We start from the raw sequence: 21,943 nt of genomic DNA, 5'->3' as shown, positions 1-21,943 counted from the left end.
AAAATTTGACACCATTAGATTCGTCGCACCTTAAAGTATTTTTAGGAATTTTTTCATTTTTTGAATTCAAATTTAAATTTTGAATTTGGGTCGGTTTGGTACCGGCCTAAACCGGACCGGTTCCCACCGGTTTTGTAAACCCTGTTGGCAACATGTCCAGGGCAGCCATACTTTGATGAGAGCTGACTTCGCTAGAACCAAGGAGAAAGACCTCGGGAGAAGAGATGAATGGTCGGCCAAGCAAAGCTGTGGAGCAAACTGATGATGAAAAAATTAGTGACAGGCCTGCTTAACTGTGTGTCATATAATCTGTGTCTGCTATATATTGTGCTATCAGCAACACGTGGTCTACTTTAGACCTTTTACACAGAAGATACAACTGTTCTGATGAACTGATGAGATCAAAATGAGATAAAAAAGAAGAAGGAAATGAATCAAAATGTCATGGCAGTGCACTCCTCTTTTACATCTGCAAACAGGTCGGATTTCATTCTGCAGAATAAAACAGAAGTTTGTGGTAGCACAGCTGTACAAATCGGTACAGTTTAGGAACAAATAACAGGTACACCATAAATCCAGGTAACTACTACTAGTAGCACCACGACAATGAAATGACTTAATTGCAAGGGAGCAATGCAGGCCACACGTGTCTGAAACTCTGAACTTGGTACACATGTTCAGAGGCAAAATGGATTGTTAGTTGACTTTGTATTATTTCAGTCTGCGATTGTTCAATAAAAACTGCAAAGCAGATGACCCATAAGCTCTCTTTTAACTGAAAATTGTCAGAGTTATATGTAAGCTGAACTAGCTCAGTTCAACTTATCGGTCCTTGACAGAGCAGAGCGGCTGGTACGCCTCCATCCGTTCCATCTTGCCGATCATCCGCGCATCTACTCCATCCTTGCTGGCGATTCGCTACAGTTCGATCAGCGGCGTCCCTCCTATGAGCTGAAGAAAATTGTTGCGCACGAAAAACTCTCGCGCCACCTAGAAATCCGTTGCTGCATCAAATAGGAACTGGAAGGAGGGAGGGAGAGAGAGAGAGAGAGAGAGAGAGAGAGAGAGAGAGAGAGAGAGTTTTCTGCAAAATCCAAAACACATAAATACAAAATAAAATAACACTAATACTAATAACTTAGATTGTGATATAACAAGCACCGCAGAAGCATTGTATGGATAAATCTACACTCGAATCGTTGGAAGATTCTACATGGAGCTTGTTCCAGAAAACTAAAGAAGCAAAGATCATGCGCTGTACAAATTAAGCGTTATGCAAGAAGAAACAAAGATCATGCGCCATATAAGTTAAGCGCCATGCAAGTTATTGCCGCGCCGTGCAAGTTAACAGAAAAGTTCCCTCCATACCGATGAAGTTTGCGCCATGCCACAGTACAGTAAGAATGATAAAGAACATAAGAAGCAGCGAAGGCCTCAGCGCTCTTCGCAGCACTATATAAGGAGGACCTGCTTCACAGGACGAAGGCATCGATAGGAGAAGCCAGAGCCTCCAAGAGCAAAGTCCCTGCGAGAGCACCTAAACCCAATAAAGTAGTTTGGGGGTTTTCCGAAAAAGAAAACCATATGTAAGCTTGTTAGTTTAATAAAGTAGTTCTCCTTTAATTTCCCTGAATCTGCTGGTCTGGATGCGCGCTTTAAATCTCTGTGCTAAGGACTCTATAGGAGAAATATTTACGGTAGTTCTTGTTTGAAGCCGAGTGTGGCAGTTGAGAGAACGATGTAGCAGTAGAGAAGTGTTTCCTTCGGGTAGAACTGCCTGGGGAGACGACAAGATTTTAGACCACATAATCACGACCGTAGATATCTCGGGAAGGGAGACTTCTTATTAAATACAAAATTGCGATAAATATGGTGAGTACCGAGTAGGATATTACATCAACAAAGCACACCGGCTGTAGTATTGGTCTTGCCAACCTGAAGACATCCTGCGAATATAAAACCTATAAGCTCCTGAGCATATAAAACAAAATCTTCAATAATCGCAAAAGGACAAAAAAAATAATCTTACACATATAAAAAGGGAGCAGCATATTTTATCAGGCCACATATTCCTGCATGATATCAGAGGCAATGTGCTCCTCCCGCCCAGCACCACCATCGCTAGAAGAAGAAGATGGCTTCAGGAGAGAAGGAATCCCCCTCCTCCCGATCTCCTCTTTCTCCATGGATGCTGCTCTTCGCTACTGCTTGTTGGCTTCTCAGGTGAGGAGTAGCAACATAGTAACGACTGTACCCTACAATCTTTAGATATGATATGAATTGCAGCCGCCACCCCCCCCCCCTCTGGTCCATGAATGTATTTTTTTTCTGTACGAATGGATAGGGTTCACTGGTGTCCAAGTCACAATAATTCTGCACTTGGTTGTCGGAAGTCTGCAGCCAAGCTAAGCAAAAGCTTTGTTGAAAATGGGCAAACGATAAAAAAAAAGCTTCAATTTTCAATTTTTTTGACACATTCATAGTTCATATCATGGTCGCAAAAGTTGAGGTTCGGATTCTTTCTAGTTTGATTCATACAGCAACAACAACATATCAACCAAGGAGAATGATCTCGAAAGAAGCTGCGAAGAGTGGGTTAATCAACCAATCGAAGCGAACTAAGGTGAAATGTGATGGTCCTGCTCAACTGTTTTTCTTGTAATGCAAGTTAATGAGTTTTGGAATTTGAGGGAAATTAATATGTTTAAGTGAATCTACTATTTCTTGTAATAGTTTTGCTGATTTTTTATGCTGAAAGTTCCATGTCAATCTAGAAAACTAGAAAGCAGACAAGCACGCCCAACTACAACAAACTCAAAAGTCTATAAAGGTTTCTGATCAAGAACATTTATAAATTGCTTCCTGCAAATGGACTACACATGCTTCCATGCCAGAGCAGAACACGAGTCCAGATCTCCAGAAGTGTCGAGATCAGAAGGTCATGGCGATGCATTCCTCTCTTACAGCTGCAAAGAGGTCAGAGTTCATGTATCTTTCGCCACCACTTGGGAACACAGTGACAATCATCTTTCCTTTGTTCTCTTCTCTTGATGCCACCTAAATTTTTTTTCGAAGAGAAGGTAAGCAAAGATGAGAAAGAAATGGAGGTTGAATCCAGTTAGAAAAATTAGTGTGATGGAGTAGGTTCCAGTCAGAAGAATTGGAGTTTGCAATAGCTCAAACCTTCAGGCAAGCTGCCAAATTTGCTCCAGATGATATGCCAGCTAGCAGGCCCTCTTCCCTTGCCAACCTTCTTGCATTCTCCATTGCATCTTCTGCAGTTACTGTAATGATCTCATCAATGAGTGAGGTGTCCAAGTTCATGGGTACAAATCCTGGGCCAACTCCCTGGATTTTATGCCGAGAAGGCTTGCCACCTATAACAAAATGAGCAAAGCTACTATGAAATCAAGTAACTTGTGAAGTATTTTTTTTTGGTAAGTGATGATTAATAATATTTTATTTTATTCCTTGTATCATTTTATCATTCAGTGGGGTGTTTACATTATTGTATATTAACCATTTACCTGAGATAACTGGACTCTCAGCAGGCTCAACACAAATGACCTTCACAGCTGGGTTCTTCATCTTCAAATATTTACCAACACCAGAAATAGTACCTCCAGTGCCTGTGCCAGCCACAAATATGTCTACTTTGCCTGCCGTATCCTTCCAAATCTCAGGTCCTAGGTACAAATGGACAGACAGAATATATCATGCAATATTCTCAGAAACATATTTTTTCTGATATATGATCTGGGTCAAAAGATTAGTGTACACCACTATTAATTTCCAGAATAGGTACCAGTCCATGTGAAGTGTGCTTCAGGATTAGCTGCATTTGCAAACTGATCAAGAATATGCACATTGGGTATTTCTTTCTTGAGCTGTTCCACTTTATCAAGTTGTCCCTGAAAGCCGAGTGTAGGATCTAAAAAAGGCATAGCATTAAACACATTGGTATCGAGACTATGGCATGACTAGCTTTGTGGCTGCAAACCCTTACCAGTTAAAACCACCTCTGCTCCCAGATATCGCAACAAGATCTGCTTGTCAAGTGAGTACTCAGCAGGCATGACGGCTAAGAACCTGTAACCTCTGAGCACAGCGATATACGCCAGACCTATCCCCATATTGCCGCTAGTTGGCTCGACCAGGGTCGTGACGCCAGGTGAGATAAGCCTTTTCTCCTCTGCATCTTCAACCATTCTGCAAAGAATGTAAGGTTAATGATAACTGAGTTATGGTTCAAGAAAAATGATAACTGGGTTGCCTTGTGATCAGAGGCTTAATAACTTGATCGTGCTTCTGCAAATGGCCGAAACTTGGGGTTTTTTCGAAACATGAAAGATAACAGGTCAACAAATTTTCTCTAAAAAATAACAGGTCAACAAATTGAATCCAAAGAGGGCTAATCCTCAGATTGTAGAGTTATATGAACTCGTACTTCACCTCAGAGCGCTGCGGTCCTTGACAGAGCAAAGAGGTTGGTAGCACTCCAACTTGCCAACAATCCGGGCATTGCCATCATCCTTCTGGGCGATTCTTTTTACTTCTATCAGTGGTGTCCATCCTACAAGCTGAAAACAAGCAAGCTACTTGTACATGATAGTTCTTTTTCTGAGGGAATTTGCACATGGTAGTTCAAAGAAATAGTAATGCATGAAAACGAATTGAAGAGGAGGGGGGGTGGGGGGGGCGACAGGTGCCAGGATATGGAAACTAGAGATGACCTCACCTGGGTAATATCAGAGGCGATGTGTTCCTGCTGCAGAAAACCAGCTTCAGTTCCAGGCGGCGATGGCGGTTTCAGCAGGGAAGGGAGCCCCTTCCGCCCCTCCTCTCCCTCCATGCCCTCTTCTTGCTCCTTCAAAGAACGATGGAGCAGACAGTTGGTTCGATCTGCCTGCACTTCTACTACACACTATATTACTAGTCTTCACTAAAAAAAGATTGTTGCTTGGCCATTAATCCATTATCCAAACGTAATCTTGTCCTATTGTTGCAAGGACAGGAAGCACGTTGCTATCAGTTGCCCTCTCAATAATGACAAAAATGCTGCATTCCCGGTCAGTGTGCGTGAGTGTGCTTCAAACGGATCTTTCAGATCACGAGACAAGCACACTGATGCCTGCAGCTTCGTCGTTTCCTCCGTGACTGCAAGGTTTGACTTATTATTCAGTACCCCATCCGTCTTAATGGCGTTTAGGACAATCTAATTATATCATTTTGAAACTAATAAACTTGTTCTAAACATCATATATTTAAAAATGGAGGGCATTTCTATATATTGGTACTTGCCTGTCCTATCATACAAAACAGCCCAAGCATACATGAGAATATTCTGTGATTTTAAGTAGCGTTTATTTATTGGGAGTAGGTGGGAACGGGAGCATTCTGATAAGTGATGAGTCTTCGCATGTTCAATAAAAAAAGTCTTTGCATGTTCAATAAAAAAAAGTCTTTGCAGGTGCAAGGACAACGTTTGAACTGCACGAAATGCACAGAGCCTTCAGCTCACTCTTCGTATTAGCATTAAAAGAACGCCTCGCATAATTTCCCGCAAGAAAAGCAGCACATAATACAACATTGTTACTTATATTATGTCGGATCACAGTATAGCTTTGGAAACCAACACACGAGACAACACTGTTCCTTATGTTACTAGGTCGATGAAAACTTATTTGCAACTCAGTGCAACGATCATTCATGATTATCTAACAAAACATTATCGCCTTCAAGAAGCCTGGCTCGCTAACTGATGATGCTAAACACTGCACACTGCATGGAAAAGGTGCGACAGAGTTTCATGCTATAGAAACCGATTCCTCCCCGGCATCGGATCCTGCAGATCGAAAAGGCCAACGTTTTTATTATCACCAGATGCATCGAAAAGTCATATCCATACTAGTAAACTGTTCACTTTCGGTTTTTCACTACTATTTTGCTATAAGCATGCAAATTGATGTGATGCTGTGATGTTGATAATGAGTCAACCAAAGATTTCAAAAGCTAAGTCGAAAAGGCATGGCAACTTCATTGAGCATGAAGGAATAAATTTTCACATGAGATTGCAAATCTCAAGTTTGAAGCACGGACTGCATCATTACCTCACAATTTCGACAAAGAATAAACTCATTTTGCACAACATCATGGTTAAGTACCGATACAAGGTGATTCAAGCTGCCTAATACATGGACAAGGACATGAGCATAATATACAAATTCACAGCAATAGAAAGTAGAAATCCTTCAGGTGCATTCTATGCTTTTGACGTAGTATATCATTTAATATGGATGCGAGTATAACTTAAGCATTCTGAATGACAAAATCATAGAGCTAAAAAAAATGCTAATTGGACAGGAAATTTCAAAAGGATAAATGATAACCATATCGCAAACTCCTCTACAAGAAGCTTTCTTAGACATAGCTACAACAGAGACACCCACAAACTGAATTCTAGGTTCCAGTTGTAATTGGATGATGTGTTGTTAAGTCCCTACAGTATTCAGAGTTCAGACAGAAAGCTGTGTTTTTAGTACAGTATAGAAAGATGCCATCATACTACTGCAGAAAAGCACCTTCAAGCTTCAAATGTCTAATTCATGGCAAAGAGCATAACCTATACACATAGAACAGTGAAATCCCCTACCTAGCTTAGTGGCATTTCGACCTCCTATAAGCATGGTCAGATGTGGGGAAAAAATACCTGGGCTTAAACTACCGAACTATACGCTTCGATGTGAATCAAACAGGCAATTTCACCGGAGTAGTATCAAGCTCTGGTTTAAAAAAAAAGACCATCACATCGCTGCAGCGAGCACTGAGGTACCCACCTGGCTGCTTGGGCGCGGCGGGCGGTGCGACCTCCTCCTCGCCGTAGATGTGGCGGAGGCGGGAGACGGAGATGGGGGAGGAGGGCGCGGCGGCGAGGGAGAAGAGCTCCTCCCTCCAGGCCCACATGGCGGTGGACATGGAGGCGTTGGCGGCGCGGAGGGAGTTCTTCTCGGCCTCCAGGCCCTCGATCTCGCGCTGCTGCTCCACCGACCGCCACCCCAGCGCCAGGAACGAGCCCAGCAGCAGCGCGCTGACCACCTTCTCCCGGTGCTCCGTCAGCTTCCCCCTGATCCCGCGCAGCGCCGCCTCCATCTCTCCTCCCTCTCGCCTGCGTCGACTGCGTAACTGGCGGAGCGTCGGGGCGTTAGTTGGGCCAGCTAGGGACTCAAGGACGGCCCACGGTGGAGCGGCTCAGTGAGCCCGCCGTGTGCTGGGTCAGCCCAGTTCAAAAAGATTTAGAAAGCAGCTGCTGGGCCGGAAGGCCAGAATTAATTAATTTAATTTAATTGAGTACTATACTAACGCTCCAAGATTTGGAGCGCTCCCGTTCGCTCTGGCCCCACGTGGGGCCCGGGGGTACTGTTCATGTGGGGCCTGGTACTGTTCATGGGCCAATGTGTACTGTTTAAGTGGGGCCCGTGTGGACCCCGGGTACTGTTTAAGTGGGCCCACGCGTACTGTTTAAGTGAGGCCCGCATACTATTCAAGTGGGCCCGCGTATAAAATATATTTAATTTTTTTATATAAAAAATAATATGATTTTGTATACTGCGTTCACATGTAGTAGCTCTACTGTTTGTATACTACAAAGTGGGAGCCACACCATTTGCGACACATGCACATTTAATGTGCCCCCACTTAATGGACTCACGGTACTATTAGGTGCCTCTATCATTTGAAAAAAAACATCAATGATGATTTCGTATACAAAATATAAAATAAATTTAACTTTTCCTATATATATGAAAATAATAACTTAGTACACCACGTTCATCTACGATAGCTCTAAAACTTTTTATAATTTGTTTCCCATACATAAATTCAAAAAATATGATCAATTATTCTTTCATCACTAATTTTATATGTTACTCTGTCAGCTATTTTTATTCACACCTAAAAGTCAACGAATTTCTAAAAAAAAAATTATACTGTGCTTAGATGAACATTATAATAGCATAAAATATCTAAATTTAATATTGGATTGAGTACAACAAAATATAAATTTATGTTTCATCATTCTTTTCAAGTTAATATCTTTCAAATAGACGCGCATCGCGCGTCAACCGGCCTAGTATTAATACTAAAGCTCCAAGAATCGGTGCGTTTCCGTGAATTGTGGCCCCCACGTGGGACCCACACACTGTTCATGCGGGTCCCACATACTATTCAGGTGGGACCCACGCGCTATTCAGGCGGGACCCACGTGCTATTCAGGCGGGACCCACGTGGGACCCACGCGCTATTAAGGCTGGATCCACGTGGGGCCCACGGTTCTATTAAGTGAGCCTTTTTATCTTAAAAAATTTATTTTCCTTTCATTATTTGACAATACAAAATATATTTAACTACTTCCTACATGGTAGTTCTACTACTTTTTGGCTTTGGGTTTCCCTCCGTAAACTCACAAAATATACTTGAACTGTTCATTCATTTCTAAAGCTCCAAGAATCGGTGCGTTTCCGTGAATTGTGGCCCCCACGTGGGACCCACACACTGTTCATGCGGGTCCCACATACTATTCAGGTGGGACCCACGCGCTATTCAGGCGGGACCCACGTGCTATTCAGGCGGGACCCACGTGCTATTCAGGCGGGACCCACGTGGGACCCACGCGCTATTAAGGCTGGATCCACGTGGGGCCCACGGTTCTATTAAGTGAGCCTTTTTATCTTAAAAAAATTATTTTCCTTCCATTATTTGACAATACAAAATATATTTAACTACTTCCTACATGGTAGTTCTACTACTTTTTGGCTTTGGGTTTCCCTCCGTAAACTCACAAAATATACTTGAACTGTTCATTCATTTCTAATTTTTTTTTACTACTAAAGTAATCAAACTATACCTACTGACAAAAAAAGGAATTCCTAAGGAAAAATTGCCTGTACCTCTATACTAAAATGCTTGAGATTGGCGCGCTCTCGGTCTCTAAACTACTATGCCGTTTTACTGTAATTTTTAGATTTAACTCAATACATCGATACGATATTGTTTCAAATATAGTAGCGAATAATATCTTTCTATTAATATTTTAGGTCAATATTTTTTTTATAGGCGCGCGTAGCGCGCCAACCTGACTAGTTACTTATAGCACCGCTGGTTTTAATTTATTTAATCTAGAAGTTTTCCTAAAAAATTATTTATAGTACAAAAGTCCAAGATGCACAGAGTCTGGTGATTAGAACGCCGTATGTGTAGAAAATTTTCAATGTAATGCTGTTTTTTTTGTTTTGTTATTTTTTGAGGGTTGTGGATGCATAAAGTTTTTTTGGTGTATAGTTTTTAAGAATTTCATATGAGTTGCGCAATGTTCCCTTATCATTTGATGAAACCTGAAGGTGTACAATTTTTTCTAGAACATATTTGGACATATGAGAACACAGCATTGGATATGTGGTTATAAAGTTTTAGATTTAAAGGTGTGTTTAGTTCCCTATTTTGAAATTTTGAAAGGGAATCTTTTCATATTTGAAGTATTAAATATAAACTAATCACAAAATTAATTACAGATCTCATCTGTAAACTACGAGACGAATCTAATGAGTCTAATTAATTCATCATTAGCATATATTTACTATAGTAATTTAGTGTCTAATTATAACCTAATTATATTTATTAGATCCATCTCGCGATTTACAATCTATTTATGTAATGCGACATGGCTAGAAAGTTCTAGATTTAGGCGTGAATATACATACTATCAGCAGGAGCAGCAGTGCCTTCTGCTTTGACGGGCAACACGAGCACACGGCAACAAGCCAACAAGGCCAGCTCCTTCGGCACCGCGACCCGTCTCCTCCCTTCGCTCCCCCAGCGCCTGCCGCTCTCCACGAGGTCGGCCCGTGCGCCGCCCTCCCCCTCCACGCTCCCCTGCCCAGCTGCAGCTCGGCCTCCCCTCCCTTCCCACGAATTCTCTGTTCTTTCTCTCGGCCTCGGTCTTCCTTTCATAGCGGCGACTAGAGGGCGAGTTGCGCTGCCCGTTGTTCGTCGAGCGAGGGGCGCTTCGCCGGCGACGAACATCCGACAGAGGTATGCCTGCCTATTCCCCTCCTGCTGCGCGAAATCAAACACCCAAACCCTAACATATAGTATTTGTATTCAGATCTGACCATGATTTTACCTACTAGATTCGATCTACCCATGTCCTATACTGGTTCCGCCCCTGGTTGTCAAGTAGTCCTGAGTAAAACAAACTATGAAGAATGTCAAGCCTTGCAATTCTTGGCCAGTTACCTAGGTTTGATGTACTGTATTTATAAATCAGCATGAATGCTTGATGCACTGCAAACTTGTGGCTCTATGCTCATCAGGTCTTGCTCATCAGGTCTTATCACTAAGTTTTCTCCATCTTCTTGTATGTTAGGTGCCCCAGTGTATTTCGCATTACACCGCTCTATCTCAGTTCACTTACTGTAGAACAGAAACACCATCTTTAGCATTCACTGTTTTTCCCTTTCTTAAGCAGTACCCTGGCTAGCCCGTATCTCGTCATCTATTGTGTTCATTTGGCCACAAACATGATAAGAAAGTAACTGCTGTCTGCTAAAAAAACACAATTTCATTCGAGTCGAGAAATGACGGGATTAGCTAAAAGGGGACCCCATGCTAATGAAAATACTGTAGGTTGTATGATCATTACTATTCTTTTACCTGTAAGTTATCACTGAGCTGAGGGGAAAATATACTTACAATTTACTGACATTGAATGGCATAGTGGTATCCTAAAACACGACGGTAATATGAGGAGAGGCAGGGGCCGGCCGAAGTTGACATGGGAAGAAACAATTAGAAGAGACTTGAAAGATTGGAGTATACCTAGAGATTTGTCCTTGGATAGGAGTGCTTGGAAAGCCGCGATTCACGTGCCAGAACCATGAATAATGGTCTTTGTTGGGTTTCAACTCTAGCCTACCCCAACTTGCTTGGGATTAAAAGGCTTTGTTGATGTTGATGATGTTACTGACATTGAATGCATTCTGAGAAGTGTGATGCTTGCATTAAACTTGTTCCGAAACTGCTGATGTATGCTGAAATTGCTTCAGGAATATACCATGGTCAGACCGATGGTAGCGCTACGTGCTGCTCTAGTTGGTGGGATAGCAGCATTTGCGAAGATCGGTGGGGCGATGAAAGCTGCAGGAGGTGTCAAGATTGGTGCAGCGGCTGCGGCTGTGACAGCGGCAGCATCAGCTGCAGTATCCGGAAAAGACACAAGCAAAGACCCTTCTAAGGCAGAAACAAAATGATATATACCATGGATTTGTGGAGAAGTATGAAATTGCTTCTCCAGAGGTCTAGAAGAGAAAGGATGGCCGTAGTCAATAAACTACTGGAGCAGTTTTTCATGCTCCATGTTTTTATTTATAATCTTGAAATAAGAATGACAGTGTTGAGTTTTCCCCAAATTATGGTACCTCATTCAATAGTTTTGGTTGCTCAATGTCACGAGCTACCTGTTACTCACATTGTATTGTATGCTTAACCTGATTTCTGCTGCCATATTGTGAGGGCAATGCATCGACTATGATCTGTTTGCACTATGCAGGTGGATCCTGTAGCTCTTGTGCAGTTTCGAAGTGTAAGCTCTTGTACACCAGGACTCCAGGTCCCAGGATATGTACAACTGAAGTATCTCCTAATTGTAGATTGTAGAATATTGTTAATGTAACTCTGCCTCAGGCTGTATCTCTTGTTTACTGGGCATGGCCCTTATTCTAATGGATGAGACAGTGCTGCTCAAACATCAAATGCAGACAACACAAAACTGGAGCGGTGCTCGGCAGACTGCCAGTAAAAATGCAGAACAAGGCGTGTTTGGTTTGGGATGCGCCAAATTTTTTTACACCTTTGACTACTAATTAGTAGTGTTAAATAAAGTCTAATTACAAAACCACCTATAGAACCCCTGGGTAAATTCGTGAGATGAATCTAATGAGGCCTTTGACCACATGATTACAATAAAGTTAATGTAGCAAATTATGGATTAATTAGGCTCATTAGATTCGGCTCGCAAAATTGCACCCATATGTGGAAAAATTTTGCAAATATACTTCATTTAATACTTTATGCATGCAAGATTTTCTTTTCGCGAAATTTTTTTCACGTGTAACCAAACACGGCCCAATACTCGAGACTTGATCGCAGAATTTTACTGGGTCGACTCATGGGCTTCAATCCAGGTCGCTGATTTGTTTCAGCCCATTACCCAATTTCAGTCGCACACAGCACCGGTGCACGCTGGATTTCCCCCTTTTCAGTTCTCGTGGTCGCGGCGGCCATCGTTCCCTCCCGCCGCTATGGCTCCTCCCCTCGAAGACCTCCCCCGGGTGCTGGCCGAGCTCGCCTCGCGCCTCTCCCGGCCTCCCACCGGCGGCGGCGATGCCTCCGCCGGGGACGCCCTTTCGGCCGCTATCATCTCCCTCGCCGCCACCCTCAACCCCAGCGGCGGCAGGGGCGGCGCCTCATCCGGAACCAGGGTTCTGGACTCCGCACTCTCCCTTATGTGCTTCGACCCGCTAGAGGCAAGGCAACATCCTCGTCGTGTTCCCAGCTCGATTACTCATTTGCTCCCGCTGTCCAGTTTAGCTAAACCCTTTGTTCGAAAAAAAAAAGTTTAGCTAAACCCTCGTGCTGATGGAAGTGTGTGTGTGTGTGGGTACAGGTGAACAGGGCTCGCATCGACTGCCTGGTCCGCACCCTCGTCTCCGCGCTCTCCGCGTCAGTCTCGTGCGGCGTGGTCCGGCCCGATGGGGGCGCTGGCGAGGAGATGCTCTGTGTTGGGAGCTCCGTCTCGCCAGGGGATTGCCGCGAGCTGCTCCGGACTTGTGCAGCCCTTGTGCAGAAATTGGGGGATTGTGATGGTGAGATTTCTTTTTACCGGGTTCTCTTCCGATGCGTTGCAATTAGGTTTTTTGGTGTTACAGGAAATGCCCATCAACGTTGTGGTCACCAAACGACTAAAAGATAATGCGCCATTCTTAGTGTTTATTGTAAGCAATTTTGCATTTGAGAGTTGAGAGATTAGCTTGTAAATGCTATGTTATCCCTGTAGGGTTGACTGTCTGTCTTATCTTAACATCGTCACTTATTACTTCTTTAATACAGCTGGAAGGCATTCTTATGATCTGTTATATGCTGTTGTGAAAATGGCGGTCTTGTCCCCTCACTCCCAGTGTCTTTTCCCATTACCATATTATAAGGAAGAGGGAGAAAGCGAATATGATGTTGGAACCGTTGCTGCAGAGTTAATAAACCATCCTTCCAATCATGCCCCGCCTACTGGTAACTCAATCCCACTGAGGTATGCCTCATACTAGCAGCTATTACTTGTGGATCATCGTTTGCTATTAATAAAATGGAAGATTTAAGGAAGTAAAAGATGTGTTGGACTGTTGGTGTTGTACTTTCCTGTGCTATACTATACATACGCTATTCCTTTGCTGCAAGTTTGTAGTAGGAATAAGAAAAATACTCCCTCTGATTCCAAATGTAAGTCATTTAGGAGGACATTGGCATGGTCTCCAATGTGACACTGTTGCTTTCCATAAATATGTTATTTCAGATAAAATGAATTCTAAATTGTGAAAGTATTTGTAATGAGGGGCAATATTATGTTCTCAATCTCAATCTTCATAACTTTACATATTGTTGGTTAGAAAATTTAAAAGTTTGACCAACCCAGATCCAAGGGAGTACGTTTGGAATCCAAGGGAGTACGTTGTAAAATGCTAAGGGGGCTCTTGAAAGCTTGGAGTTAAGTTTTATGCTTACTGGATACTACTTCCATGGTGTTGTTCACCAGGGTACCTCTACTTGTTTTTTTTATTTGTAGTACAGTGACAGGCAATACCATCTTAATTATGCTCATGTGCATCTTGCTGCTACTGCATGGACGTCAAAAAATCTTCTGTGCATTTCTTTACATTGTGTACTGATTTAGTCACATATATTTTGTTTGTGGTAGGTTGCTTTTATGGCATCTTGATCCATCAATTTTTAAGGATGATCTGTCAGCGATGCTCCAGGAGGTCACTAGAAGGCCCTTACTTTGCCTCAGAAAGGAATTACATAATCGAATGGAGTGGCGTATCATCATAATTTGCCTGGTTTGCTCCCCAACAATGTTTATGGAGATGGGATCATTATTGCACTTCTGGTTCCTAGCAACGTAAGTTCACACCCCCAAACATTATTATGGAATGCTGTATACTCTCATTGACACTAAGTTTGATGTGTCTCAGTCCATTGGCTTCTACAAGTACTTTATTCTTACAAATAATAAAACTGCTGAGCAGTAGATGACTGCTGATACCCTCTGGCTCGCCACAATTACCACCAAACAGTTATCTAAGAAACCCTGGCATGACAAAGCTTAGGCGTGGCAAAGTTAGGCAGTGGACTAAAACCAAACAGGTCGTGAGTTAAAGTTGATCCCAGTAGAGTGGTTTGAAACAGATGTCTTGGTAAACCCTACCGAACTATCTCTGCAGAGGTTGGTCCCAAATTAATTTTAACCTTACACATTTGAAAGAATTAAATTGACTGATATTTTATATTTTTTGTACCATTGCTTCCTCTATGTCTAAATGATATTTTACCAATAGCACTATTATGGATGTTACATTTACACCGCTCTGTATGCTTTCTGAATTAAAAAAATATTTTTTTTAGAACACGCAGGAGAGCTGTGTATCTTTATACTAAGAGATAACTTTCTGAATCAATTATACAATGGGCTCTTTGTTTAAGGGCTGGTTCTTGTAAAATCTGTTTATTGATCCTTTATTTGTGCAGGGGTTTGACTTCTGTGCTGGAACTTCACAGTGCATTGCTATCTTCAGCATTAGACATTCTTCTCAAGCCAATGTCATGGGGGATATCCATAGAGTTGGGACAGAAGTTCCCCTTTTCACATGCTTACTTCCCAAGCCAACATAGTGACTTGCTTGTGATACTAACTGGACCCTTATCATGTAAAGCCTTTGTGGACCTAGTTTCTTATATCAACGCGTTGGTTCATTTGGACAACACAAGAACCAGGTGCTCTTCACTGCAAAACACACAACTACAACCTGTGAAGGGATCAGTAAATTATAATTCTGCTTGGTATGTGTTTTTAAAGACACAAGAAAGGTAGATGTTTTGGATTTGTTTTGACAGAAGTTAACTGCTCCTGCTGCAACTGTATCTCTGCAGGTACATGATTATAAATTTCCCTATCTGGTTCCATTTTGCAATCGCTTTACTTTTCCACCGAGAAGGCTCACAGGATTATTTATCAGAAACATTATCCAAAGAGATAGCTGCTGATTCTTTAAGTGATGTCAGTCTTGCTCAGAGGGCAGCCTTTTACCTTTCTTGGGTCCTATGCCCTTCTAATGATGATCAGTGCCAGATGCTAGCTACCAATATTTTGGAAATATCACATTCTTGGGCTTGGAACAACAAAAGGCGCCCAAATAGTACTGTAAATCATAGGAGAAAATTGCGAATACCCACAGCTGTGGACTCTGAGAAACTCCATGTGCCAACCAACACTGTAAGCACCCTGATAAAAGAATTTGATGATCACTGTGTCAAATTTTGTAGCACAATGGCCTTTCCTCAAGTGCAAGCTGAAAAACTCTCAGACTTCCATCCCTCTTGCCATAATCTATTGCATCTGTTGATTCCATTGGGAGTATTGCTTGTAACGTCTAGTTGTGTTCATGAGCAGAATTGCTACATGCTTCTGCACTATGCAAGCACTGGGCAGGTTCTGAAGTCAACTGAAGTTGAGATGAAAACAAAAGATCTTGCCACTAATGATGGTTTCTCGAGCACCTCCAGTGGTACTGCTCACAGATGGGCTTTGAGTGGTGCACATCTCATCTTTGGCTGGCTTGATGTTGTTGAGGATATGTCCTCACTGATTTTTTATCGTGAAGATAAATGCCAGCATTTTGTTAGTCAACTCAAAACCAAGACAGGGCCATACCTGCTCAAGTGTGTAAAGTTATTAGTTGAGATGCTGGATGATGCAGATCAAGATAGAGATTTTGCAATTGATGTTCATAATAGGTTGTTAAACTGGGATAAGAATGGGCAGGGCTGTGAGATATTTGGTGATGTTATCCTCAAAATGAATAAAAAGTTTAAAGTTCCTTTGTAGCAGTGACCATGGATTTTATGCAGCTATTGAATATTTGAATGGGTCTAAATTGGTTGTCAATCTCCATTCTGATGGTAATGGTAATATGGTTGAAGGAAGCACAATACTCTGAACTGATGAGTTGCACCAGATCCATTGCAGCTAATGATCATTTCCTTCCAGAATGGTAAGTCCTGTCCATTTAAATACTGCAATAAATCCTGAATTCCTGATCAGTTCAAGATAATGTAATTTAATAGTACATGTCAGTTATAGTTAATTTAAAGTAATACTTGTAACACATACAAATATTGAAATATGTCACGGACAAGTGGTGAAATCAACTTTTCGATTGGAAATGTAGCTGCTGCCTGCTGGCTCCAATCTGGAACTTACACTGTAATTTACCGTCATGAGCTTGTACACTGCACCTTGTTGGCTATCAATATGAAAGGATCACTCTTACTTGGCCAACTTCTCTTGACACGCTACTATGAATGGTACTTTTTGTTGCAATGTGGAAGCTTTGACCTGTTTTTACAGTAACCAGAGTCCAAACTGTTTTTGAGGAACAAGTTATTTTACCTATTTTCTCTTGAGCCATAGCTTTCCGTACCTGCATACATTCTCCAAAGTGACATAAGACAAAATATCCTGGAGGAATCTTAATGTATTTGATGCAGTTGTTTTAGTTGTGCCTTGCCAGACTGAAGAAATTGTTCTGGCAAGTTATGAGTTCTATGTCTTCACTACCTCAATTTTGCTATCCTGAAGTTGCATATGGTAGCTTAGAACTTTATGTAAAAGAACTTGAATTTTGTGCAGTTGTGGGTTAATGTCAAATCTACTGTGGACCCAATGCCTCTTTCTTTCTTCTCTGCCTTGATCTCAGATTCCCTGTAACTGTTCACATCTCTACAGACGCTGCCGTGGTCCGAGTCATTGATTGCGTCTCGCCCGTCGGCCTCAACTGACAAGCAATTTGATAATTGCACCACTTGCTCAGTGTCATGAATGCTAGCTATTCTTCGTACTCTGTTCCATAGTAAGTACACTTCTAGATTTCAAAATTTGTCCCAAAATAAATGCAGATCTAGAAATAGAACCACCTAACTTTAGTTGTCTTTCTACTTTCTTTCCTCCTAAAGGGCAATGATTACACCTTTATAGGGGTATATATGCAATTTCTCACTAACATTAATCTCTTCACCCAAACTCTAGAAGTACATTTATTTTGGGATGGAGCGAGTAGTTGTTAGGTTTATCACATGCTAAACTGCTAATTTTATTTTATGTGCTAGGCTGCTAGCATTCCCCACTTCTGATGAGTTGGTTTCTATTTTCACGGTTTCAGATTCACATGACTTGCTGCTACTTCAGAGTTTAGACGCTCTTTTACTGAAAAGTTGACCAGTCCCTGTTTTGAACAAACATCAAGTAGGCTTATTTCAGAGTACCAGGTTTTCATTTCTTCTGGCTGCACTCGGTGATACATCTTTGTGTTAAGAAATCCTTAAACTGCTTTCCAAGAACAATGGAACCTGCTTGTCATGTGAACCGGAGTATGGACGGCATAATGTCTTCAGGTGCAGCATTCATTGCTCTGGTACGGGTTCTGGGACATGGGAGAATTGTCAATTCTGCAACAGGGATGGTCTGCAGGTAACATGATCTTTTCCTTCCTGATTAATGCAAGCGAATGAATTGTGTTTCCTTGGGTCATGAGGGTTCATAAAAAAACTCGACCGGGCGGGGGAAAGACTGCCCCCGCGGCATTACAATTAAGAAGAGGCCAAGATGACCCCGGCCGAGAAACCCCCCGAACCCTGGCTCTTGAGCTTGGAACTGGTGCCACGTTCCTGGGACCGTTACCCAACGGGCCGGGCCCAAGCTGACAACACAGCCCACTGGGTCTGGTGCCACGTTCTTGGGGCCGTTACCTACCGGGCCGGGCCCAGGCTGACAACACAGCCCAAGTCATCAAGAGCACAGCGAGGGTTTTTTTTTTCCGCAGGCGGGGAAATCCGCCCCCACCTGCGGGTGCCGCTGGCTACGCCCAGGCCAACTGAGCTAACAACCTTTGGCTCATGAGGGTTCATTGGACTGCTGGATTCGATATACACCTGTACTCGTGTAGGCTGTTGCACTTAGTCAGTTTATGGCTTGTTGGTAATAGTTGGTCGTTGGCTGCTGGTGTTGTTTGGATCTTATACAAAATCAACTTCAAAGTGCAAGCAAGCGAAAATACATATTTGTTGTTAGCAAATATAATATGCTATTGGATGAGAAGTTTTGGTCTATTTGCTAGTTTCTTGCATACCTAAAATGTTATGGTCATTTAATGTATTAGTATTAATGCCGCATAACATTGGTAGAAGGATAGAGCTCCTGCATTTGTTAGGTATTCCCTCCATTTGAAATGACAATGCTTATTTCGTTCCGTTAGGACAATCCTTTTATGATCGTGGTTTCATATCCCATCACATTAGTCAAATACTAATTGAGTAGTTGTTAGTTAAATCATCATTCTAACAAACTGGAATATGTTTTTTTAAGAAAAGAAAATTGAGGGAGTACGATCCTTAGGCCACGCCACCAGTCAATGCCTTTTTTTTTATAACACATATACAAACTTATATACTCCCTCCTTCCCCGTTTATAAGGCACACACGCATATCAAGATTCAAACATTTATATCTTTGACCAATAATTTAACTATTAATTTTTAATTTTATAATATAAATTTTATATGATTGGATTCGTCATCAAATATAGTTTACAATGATTATAAATTTATAATTATAAATGATATAATATATGACAAATAAATGGTCAAAGTATCGTTTGGAAGACCGTGCCATGTTCCACCGTGCCTTATAAACGAGGAAGGAGGGAGTATATCGGAAACAGTGGCCGAGCCAGGGGGTGCTCCAGCCCCCCTACTCCCATGGAGCCCCCAAAGCCCCCCCCCTCCCCCCAACATTTTTCAAGCATGAGTGAAGAAGAGGAAGAAGAAAGGAGGAGGAAGAAGAAGAAAAAGGAAGGAGGGAGGAAGAAGAAAGGAAAATGAGCCCCCCCTCAATTTGAATCCCAGCTCCGCCACTGATCGGAAAACATGTAATGTATATAACAATATTACTAAAGTGATCGGGCAACCGCACAGGCTATTTAACAGATTAACAGTATACTGCAGTTTTTTCCCGGACGGAACAGGAAACCGATAAGCAGCAACACATGCATGGATATGGCCTGCCTTGTTTTGCAGCACCTGCAGCTGCTATATAGCGCTCTTGTTTATTGACGCCATTACTAGGTGACCAGGTCGATGCCGGCTTCGACCATGGACTCCGCCATAAAGACGTTGGCAGCCTCCGACGGGTGGACGCCATCGAAGAAAACGTAGCTGCTGGCGTTCCGGCACGTCCCGGCTGTCGTGGGGTTGCAGAGGTACACCCTCGTCTTCGCCGTGCCCGTCCGGCAGCACGTCCCCCTCGCGTTAGCGAAGCCTAAGAATAAGGCACAATCGTATATGGTTAATTATCAGGTCCAGCACATGTGGGAATCTTGACATCGTTTTTTTTTTTGCTCTGATTCAGCACGAGTACCTTGCTCCACCGGCGCTTCGGCAAGCTTCCGGAGGGGCGTGTAGATATCGAAGATGGCTATCTTGAGGTCGGCGTGCCGCCCCTTGAGCACCTTGACGGTGGCGTTCAGCTTCCTGTTGAAGGTGTCGGCGTCGCGGTTGAGCCTAGCCACGCACGCGCTGCGGCCCTTGCCGTACAGCCTGATGGACGCCGGGAAGCACCCCAGTGGCGGCATGGACGTGACGCCGATCCGCCGCGCCCCCAGCTTATACAACTTCTCGGCCAAGTCGGAGAAGATGCCGATGAGGAGGTCGCAGTACCGGGGGACGTTGTAGCGGCGGGACAGGGAGGCGTTGTGGTAGTAGTTCTGGAGGAAGTCGCCGGTGCCGGTGCTGACGACGTACAGCGCGCCGGAGAGGATGGAGCGCGCCGTGCCGCGCCCGGCCACCGCGGTCAGCTTGGACTGGTACTCCTTGTAGTACTCGAGCTGCTGGGTCAGCGTGATCGCGTCCTGCACGTGTGCACGAGCAGTAGCAGAAGTACTTGTTGTCAGTTGTCACATAGTTTCATCATGCAAAATCTTGTGCTGCTAAAGATGGCTGTTGTACTGACCCAAAGCCTTTTACTGTATATGTAGCAACATGCTGACATGGAGAGCTGAGCTTGTGGTACTTACATACATGGCCGCCGTGTCGTCGTGGTAGCTGGACGCCGCCGAGGCGAAGTTGGCGCCGATGAGCAGGTTCTTCCCCGACGCCTGCGGGCTGAGGTACGGCGGCGCGTAGCTCTCGAAGCCCAGCGTGTCAGCTGCAACCACACACGGTCGGCGTCAGTCGCTCGTCACGGTCGCCGGAGCATGCACACGTGTGGCGGTAGTGCCTAGCAATCGACCGGTGATGTCGGTGACGATCTTGCCGTCGGAGAACCGGCCGGTGGGCTCGTGGCCTGCGAAGCTCTCCCCGTACGGCGCGTAGTTGGCCTTGAACACCGCGCGGGGGAGGTAGTTGTTGTTGCCGACGTCGACGGTCGAGTCGCCGAAGGAGATGACCGCCGGCAAAAGCGGCTGTGCCTGGACGCCGCCGCTCATTGCGAACGCCGCGAGGGAACAGGGCCAGCAGCGCTGCCATGGACGCCATGCTACTAGGTCTTTACGCTCGTCCGCACTGCACCCGTGGCCGACATACTGGCCTGTCAAGATATTTATATGCGAGTTAGCATAGTATTCCCTCCGTTCCGAATTAACAGTCGTTTTGGTTTTTTCAAATTTATAGACTTCGCTATGCATCTACATACATTTATGTCTTGATGTATATTAAAATTTATCAATCTATAAAAATTAAAATAACTAATAATTTAGAACGACGGGGATATACATGGTACAATGCGTCCACGTCGATGCAGCTCGCGGTTGGAATTGAAGGCGTCGTCCAAGCTGTACCGACGGGAACCCTGACTATGCACGTCGTTTCATAATGTTACTGCATCTGTTCCTAGTACTGTAGGCTATGAAATGAAGTTCGTAATGATCCATTTCGTTGTGACACGCAGCTGTTATCTGACAACTGATGACATGATTATTTCGAAATAAATGTAGTACCTGCACTTAAAAACACATATGCACCCTTATTTTTTAAAGAAATGTACAGCCTACCGGTTGACAGACGTGTTAAGATTATTGAAATCGCAGATGTCTTGCTGTTGACAGACATGTCGCCTACTATTTAAGAAAAAATTATCTATAAGTGTGAGCACATAATTGAAAAAATAGCTATAATGGATAGGTTATTACTAAAAAAAATCTGACAGAGCTACCTGATGGCACGAATTGAAAGCGTGAGGCCTCGACATATTGCACCTATAGTTACTTGGAGGCAGCGACTTCTGTCTGTTGATAGAAAGGTTTGGATTCAAGAATGAATAGCCACAAGCGCAGATATTTGTGTCGCCAATCACAAATGTTTCCAAAAGATGACAACAATTTAGAAGGATATCATTTGTAAAGTTCACTCACTGCCTTAGTCACTTAATATTTTCCTCATCTTGCGCTCATTCATACGGGATTCATCCAGCAATCTCAGCAAGCTTGATGCTCCGCACAACAATTGCATGTACACAAGTGCCTATCGGGAGAATTTCGTATATGACTGTAGCATCCAACCAAATACTAGCACTA

General features: G+C 43.3%; 3 protein-coding genes and 1 long non-coding RNA gene across 8 annotated transcripts; 2 read left to right on the top strand and 2 right to left on the bottom strand.

The window, feature by feature from the left end:
• Positions 1-1,344: 1,344 nt before the first annotated feature.
• LOC120670727 (cysteine synthase-like) lies at positions 1,345-7,152 on the bottom strand. Of its 3 annotated transcripts, XR_005673340.1 has the most exons (9): positions 6,837-7,152; positions 4,739-5,157; positions 4,453-4,580; positions 4,007-4,209; positions 3,806-3,931; positions 3,528-3,686; positions 2,030-3,377; positions 1,881-1,946; positions 1,345-1,777 (listed from the first exon to the last, which is right to left on the bottom strand). XR_005673340.1 is itself a non-coding variant. In XM_039950873.1 (8 exons), exons 2-8 carry the CDS (start codon positions 4,850-4,852, stop codon positions 2,978-2,980), a joined length of 993 nt encoding a protein of 330 aa, XP_039806807.1. In that variant the 5' UTR covers positions 4,853-5,157; positions 6,837-7,152; the 3' UTR covers positions 2,505-2,977. The 3 variants fall into 3 exon arrangements, 2 of the variants coding, with proteins under 2 accessions (XP_039806807.1, XP_039806806.1); XM_039950873.1 differs by lacking the exons at positions 1,345-1,777; positions 1,881-1,946 and having other exon boundaries at positions 2,505-3,046; positions 3,184-3,377; XM_039950872.1 differs by lacking the exons at positions 1,345-1,777; positions 1,881-1,946 and having other exon boundaries at positions 2,516-3,057; positions 3,184-3,377.
• Positions 7,153-9,775: 2,623 nt separating this feature from the next.
• On the top strand, positions 9,776-11,725 carry LOC120670726. Its single transcript, XR_005673339.1, has 2 exons — positions 9,776-10,086; positions 11,100-11,725. It is a non-coding gene; the product is annotated as an uncharacterized LOC120670726 (long non-coding RNA).
• A 584-nt stretch (positions 11,726-12,309) lies between these two features.
• LOC120670724 lies at positions 12,310-20,441 on the top strand. 3 transcript variants are annotated; one of them, XM_039950867.1, is made up of 9 exons: positions 12,310-12,578; positions 12,719-12,917; positions 13,162-13,357; positions 14,021-14,224; positions 14,851-15,162; positions 15,253-16,373; positions 17,108-17,231; positions 17,541-17,848; positions 19,783-20,441. In XM_039950867.1, exons 1-6 carry the CDS (start codon positions 12,354-12,356, stop codon positions 16,205-16,207), a joined length of 2,091 nt encoding a protein of 696 aa, XP_039806801.1. In that variant the 5' UTR covers positions 12,310-12,353; the 3' UTR covers positions 16,208-16,373; positions 17,108-17,231; positions 17,541-17,848; positions 19,783-20,441. The 3 variants fall into 3 exon arrangements, with proteins under 3 accessions (XP_039806801.1, XP_039806802.1, XP_039806804.1); XM_039950868.1 differs by having other exon boundaries at positions 17,079-17,231; XM_039950870.1 differs by lacking the exon at positions 17,108-17,231.
• LOC120670725 (GDSL esterase/lipase APG-like) lies at positions 18,804-21,001 on the bottom strand. Its single transcript, XM_039950871.1, has 5 exons — positions 20,662-21,001; positions 20,447-20,577; positions 19,792-20,281; positions 19,290-19,692; positions 18,804-18,826 (listed from the first exon to the last, which is right to left on the bottom strand). The coding sequence occupies exons 1-4, from the start codon at positions 20,855-20,857 to the stop codon at positions 19,496-19,498; spliced, it is 1,014 nt and encodes a 337-aa protein (XP_039806805.1). The 5' UTR covers positions 20,858-21,001; the 3' UTR covers positions 18,804-18,826; positions 19,290-19,495.
• Positions 21,002-21,943: the final 942 nt, after the last annotated feature.

The sequence above is a fragment of the Panicum virgatum genome, chromosome 4N (assembly GCF_016808335.1).
Source record: "Panicum virgatum strain AP13 chromosome 4N, P.virgatum_v5, whole genome shotgun sequence".
Classification (NCBI taxonomy): domain Eukaryota; kingdom Viridiplantae; phylum Streptophyta; class Magnoliopsida; order Poales; family Poaceae; genus Panicum; species Panicum virgatum.
The sequence above is the reverse complement of the archived record's forward strand: the minus strand, read 5'-3'. Positions and strand labels throughout refer to the sequence as shown.